The 6,000-nt window shown below is 40.8% G+C and overlaps 1 protein-coding gene across 1 annotated transcript in view; it reads left to right on the plus strand.

Annotated features, from left to right (window-relative positions):
* The window catches only part of NUP210 (nucleoporin 210), a 108,117-nt gene that overhangs the window by 57,209 nt on the left and 44,908 nt on the right, over positions 1 to 6,000 (plus strand). Inside the window, exons 24-29 of the mRNA XM_073644462.1 lie at positions 414 to 476; positions 576 to 755; positions 885 to 965; positions 1,270 to 1,401; positions 2,512 to 2,670; positions 3,074 to 3,165. Of these exons, the coding sequence (XP_073500563.1) occupies positions 414 to 476; positions 576 to 755; positions 885 to 965; positions 1,270 to 1,401; positions 2,512 to 2,670; positions 3,074 to 3,165 (707 nt within the window). The remainder of the gene's footprint in view (positions 1 to 413; positions 477 to 575; positions 756 to 884; positions 966 to 1,269; positions 1,402 to 2,511; positions 2,671 to 3,073; positions 3,166 to 6,000) is intronic.

Consider the following 6,000-nt stretch of genomic DNA (forward strand, 5'->3'; position numbering starts at 1 on the left):
CTTGGATATCCCCTTTAAATAAAAAAGAAATATATGTACGTTTAGTATTGTAGTAATAGTACTGACCTGGAGAATTACGTTTCCAGGTCATTTTTACCACGCAATGAAGTTCTTCAACACAAAACTGAAAAAATTATGGCAGAATTGCATTTTTTTTCACCATTTTATCCCACTTTGGATTTGTTTTCCAGTACATTATTTGATAACATGAATGATGTAGTTTTGAATGACCACTCTTCCCGCAAGAACAAAACAAGCTAAGTTGACAGACAAAATAAAAAAAAAAGTAGTAGGGGATGAGAAACTAAAGTGCAACAATGAAAAAAAAATCGCCAGGGTGTTAAATGACTTATAAAATATTCAGACCTATATTTGTGTTAGTGAATCTCACTTTTTGTCTCCTTATGTTACAGGTTTTCCCTCCTTTCCGACTTGTGCCTAGACGAATCGTACTGCTCATTGGTGCTTCCATGCAGGTGCATATTTTGGGAATGTAAACTTGGGTGATTTATGGTCTTTCAAGGGTTCCTAAAATCCAATTTATTTATTGAAACAATGTGTCTGCGTTCATCTAGATAACGTCCGAAGGAGGCCCACAACCCCAATCCAACATCCTCTTCTCAATCACTGATGATGCCGTAGCCTCGGTAAGAGGTAATGGATTGGTGAAAGGAGCAAAAGTTGGAAACGTTACCGTAACCGGCGTCATCCAAGCCGTTGATGCTGAATCTGGAAAAGTGGCCATAGTTTCCAAGGTAAGGAGATCCTTGTTTAATAGAAGGGGCGATCGGGCAAAGCCAAACCCCGACTATGGCTTTTCTGTGTGTTGTCACACTGAATTTTTCCTGTCTTTATGAGCATGTATTTGCCTCTTCTCTTTTTAGGATAAAGTACAAGTTGATGTAGTTCAACTCCATGGTGTTCGGATTCATGCCCCGGTCACCAGGATGAAGAGCGGCACACAGGTAAGTAGTAATGATGCAGCAACTGGACATAGAATAACATGAAAAAGAGAAAACCGGCTGGAAATCTCATGTAGATGTCGTCACTCCCGGCGGCGGTACATGTGCAATAAAGGATTGGACTATGGATCTGCGCATATGCCGTCCCCTCTAAGAAGAAGACCACTGCAGGTGGTGATGGCGCCTGCATGAGATTTCCAGCAGGGGGATTAAATAAAAGCTCTTAAATGATGTTTTTAGTAGTGAATTAGTACATCTACAGATAATGTCTGTGTTGTATGCCAATATTGTGCTGTTTCTCTGACAGATGCCGGTTTACGTAATGGGAATGTCCAGTAGCCAAACCCCATTCTCATTTGGTAATGCTGTTCCTGGTCTTACTTTCCACTGGTCCGTGATAAAACGGGATTTCATTGAGGTGAAGAGCAGGCACGATGAGGTAAGCAGGCCTTAGTGCTAGAAATACGGTATTAAACTCTTAACGTCGAGCGCTGTAAATGTATGGTGCAGTCTCAGAAGCTGAGCACGCCTCATTTCTGACACATGATGGCTGAGCTATTCAGCCATCATCTGCCTCTAACCGCTGAGTTCCACCTGCTGTTATTAACCCATTAAATGCAGATGTCAGTCTGACAGCGGCATTTACAGACTGCGGCATGAGGGCCATCACCCCCCCCCCCATGGTGATGCTATTGCATGGTGCCGATGGGTTGTCATGTCAGCCTAAGGTCTGCTAAACATCCCCCATTTATGCCATAATGTCATGATCGTGTTCCTATTCATTACCAGCCTGTGGCTGTCTGGTGTTCAGAAGAAAGCTTAAAAAATGCTTTTAAAAAAAACCTAATCCGAATTGCCTCCTTTATTCCCGCTTTAAAAAAAAAAAAAGTGATATTGCGGTGTCCATAAAAGTTTGATCTATCAAAATATAAAATGAATCAACCCTATCGGTAAAGAGGAAAAAAAAAAAGTCAGAATTTTGGAGGTCTTTTTTTTTTGGTCATTGTAATTCCACTAAAAATGCAATAAGAAGCGATCAAAATATCATATCTAATACAAAATGGTAGCAAAAAAAAAAACTAACCATCAGACCGAATTCATGGACCGAAAAACTGAAACTGTTACAGGTCTTCGAAAATGGCGACACATGAATTATAATCATATCATATTTTTTTTTTTTTTTACAAATTTCCAAATTATTTTTTCACCACTTAAATAATATAAAAAAGCATATCAAAGTTTGGTATCGCCTTAATCGTAGTGACCTGGAGAATCCTATAACCAGGTCATTCTTACCACACAATGAACGCCGTAAACAAAAAAAATAAAATTGAGGAATTTTTTTTGTACGAAATGACTCGCATAATCTGATACATAATGTTGTCTGCTTCTTCTTGATAATTACAATGTCTGCCAGTTATGGTTTAACATATTTGGATGGTGAAAGAGTTAACTCGCCAGCCACCAGCTTCTTCAGTCATTGTATCTATACACCAGACATGTAATGTGTGTTTTGGGGGGGTTTTGTTGTTTTTTTTTCTCTTGCCAGGCATCTTTCAATCTTCCCGAACAATTCAACTTTGCCATGAATGTTTATGCCAAAATGAAAGGAAAAACTGGGCTCAGAGTAACCGTGCGAGTAACGGATGCTTCGGCAAATCAGTTCTCCGGCCAGATCCAAGAGTTGTCGGATGAGATTCAGATTCAGGTAATTGAATAAAAAACACTATTTTAAAGGTCCCTGTGCACATTAGATAACTGTATGAATGATTGATCGACAGATGGTGAACTTTTGAGACTCCACTAAGCGCTCCTGACGGATTCTTCTTGCCACTAATATTTGCTGGGCAGCCCCCACATAGTTGACCGATATGGGTGGGTTCTGCCGAAATTAATGTAATGTGTATGGGGGTCTCTTTTTGTTGTTGCTGTCCTCTGTAACTGACATAATGTACTGTGTAACTATACAGACTTGTGAGTAGATGGTCACTGTCCTCTTCTTACACAACAGTGGTTGACGTTACATGACTTTTCATTACTGTTTTTTTCCCCTTTGTTCTCTCGGCTCTTTTTCCTGTAGCAATTTTCTAATTTCCAGTTCCTTTTCTTAGGTATTTGAACGATTGCATTTAATAAACCCCAGTATAGAAGCCGAGCAGATACTTATGTCTCCAAATTCCAACTTGAGGCTACAAACAAACAGGTAATTTAATTGCTTTTTCTCTTGAAAGAAATATATAGTGGAATAAGCTTCCGAAATCCTGAAGTTTAATAAAAAGAAAATGAAAAAAGAAGGGTAAGGGTAAGAATAAGGTGGGAAAAAAACAAAAACTGGAACCTCATAAGTAAATACAACAGGTCCATGAAACTCTAACTAGGAAATCTAAAAGAAATTTACTGACCTATTGATTTAAAGTCACACTGTTCCTGCAGACGTGTGAATCCTCAGAGTGTGCAGTGGGCGCACAGTCAGGATTTACAGGATGTGATTTCAATAAATGTGGTCACATACCAAATATAAGTGAATTGAGTGAGGCCGGACACGTCTAGTCAAAATGCGGGCCAGAGTATGCAAATCGCATAATTGTGGTCACATGACAGACCTTCCTGGCACTTAACAGTCCTGACAGTGTGCACTGCGCGTGCTGTGAGCATTCACAAGTGTGAACTCACTATGTGAGTGCAGACTTCAACTCCAAACCTGGACAATCCCTTTTAATTCTAGTTTTTGTGTAAAAAGATTTATTTTTATTTTTTTTAAACTGTCTGTATCACATGCAAGCCGAGCTCCATAGTAGGTTGACAACTTCCTGTTCTGTAGCGATGACTTTTTAGCAGTCTTCTCATTGCCATCACAGCAGGGTTACAAAAGTAACAGCCATGCAGACGTTGCAATCATTTTACTGACGTGTTTTTCTTGCGAAAAAGCGTGTCTTTGGGAAGAATCAGACTGCCTTATAACTCTGACAAGGATCCAATGCATGGACTGGCTGGTGGCTCTACTCACCCCAGCATAATTTTTTTTTTTTTTTTTACATATATACACACCTAGTATAGTAAAATAATAAACAAATAAGGCTATATAAAGTCATGCATGTAAAAAAACAAAAAAAATTCTATATAGTATAATTTTTTTTAACATGCATGTATTTATATAGCCTTTATTTTTTTTTGTCATATATACACACACATATAGGCTGTGTGCCCACGTAGCGTTTTTCATGCGTATATGCTGCGGAATTTCCGCAGCATAAACGCTTGTGAAACGCTAGGTAATCTGCACCCCATGGTCCCCAAGGGGATTCCGCATGTTCTATGCACATGCTGCGGATTTTTCCGCAGCGTTTATGCTACGTACAAAAATCCGCAGCATGTCATTTAATTTTGCGGAAGCGCAGCGGAACTCCCGCCATTGACTTGCATTGAAACGCATAGAAACCGCGACTGTACATTTTTACAAGCGGCTTCTATGCGTCTCTATGTGCGGATGGTACCCAGTTCTGGAGGAGAGGAGACTCTCATCCAGACCTGGGTACCATTGTACCTGTAAAAAAAGAATAAAATAACGTTTATACTCACCTGTCCGGCGTCTTCTCTCTGAATGCCAGCAGCGCTGAAGGACCTTCGGTGACGTCACAGTCATGTGACCGCAGGCCCTTCACCGCTCTGTCTCGCGATATGCCGGCAGCCGGGAACCAGACAGGAACGAGCGCTGCTGCACACACCGGGGCCTCGGGGGTGAGTATAGCTTTATTTGTTTTAATTTTTACGGTCACACTGTATAAATCCATGCTGTTTGCATGGATTTATACAGTGTGACCTAGTTGTCAAGCACTTTCCAAGTGATGCTATCGCCTGGAAAGTGCTTGTCAATCTGCATGCGGAAACGCATGTGGATCCGCATGTATTCTGCAGGAAAAACGCATGCACAATCTGCATGCGTTTTTTTCTGCCAGGGAGATGCAGAAATTTTCTGCATCGTGGGCACATAGCCATACACATACTTGTGTGTGTGTGTGTGTGTGTGTGTGTATATATATATATATATATATATATATATATATATATATATATATATATATATATATATATATATATATATATATATATATATATATATATATATATATATATATATACATACATATACATATATATATATATATATATATATATATATTATATTATATTATATTTTGCTCAAAAATGTATATGTATATATACACTGCAAAAAAAAAAAATAAAGGGAACACTTAACAGAATGTAACTCCAAGTGAATCAAACTTCTGTGAAATCAAACTGTCCACTTAGGAAGCAACACTGACAATTAATTTCACATGCTGTTGTGCAAATGGAATAGATGGAAATTATTGGCAATTATCAAGACACCCTCAATAAAGGAGTGGTTCTGCAGGTGGGGACCACAAACCACATCTCAGTACCAATGCTATCTGGCTGATGTTTTGGTCACTTTTGAATGTTGGTTGTGCTTTCACACTCGTGGTAGCATGAGACGGACTCTACAACCCAGAGAAGTTGCTCAGGTAGTGCAGCTCATCAATGCGAGCTGTGTCTGTCAGCGTAGTGTCCAGAGGCTGGAGGCGCGACCATGAGACAGGCCAGTACACCAGGAGATGTGGAGGGGGCCGTAGGAGAGCAACAACCCAGCAGCAGGACCGCTACCTCCGCCTTTGTGCAAGGAGGAACAGGAGGAGCACTGCCAGAGCCCTGCAAAATGACCTCCAGCAGGCCACAAATGTGCATGTGTCTGCACAAACGGTTAGAAACCGACTCCATGAGGGCGGTATGAGGGCCCGACGTCCACAGGTTGGGGTTGTGCTCACAGCCCAACACCGTGCAGGATGCTTGGCATTTGCCACAGAACACCAGGATTGGCAAAGTCTCCACTGGCGCCCTGTGGTCTCCAGAGATGAAAGCAGGTTCACACTGAGCACATGTGACAGACGTGACAGAGTCTGGAGACGCCGTGGAGAGCGATCTGCTGCCTGCAACATCCTTCAGCATGAACGGTTTGGCA

The sequence above is a fragment of the Phyllobates terribilis genome, unplaced genomic scaffold, assembly GCF_046119375.1.
Source record: "Phyllobates terribilis strain yellow unplaced genomic scaffold, ASM4611937v1 Scaffold_8__6_contigs__length_399053987, whole genome shotgun sequence".
Taxonomy (NCBI): domain Eukaryota; kingdom Metazoa; phylum Chordata; class Amphibia; order Anura; family Dendrobatidae; genus Phyllobates; species Phyllobates terribilis.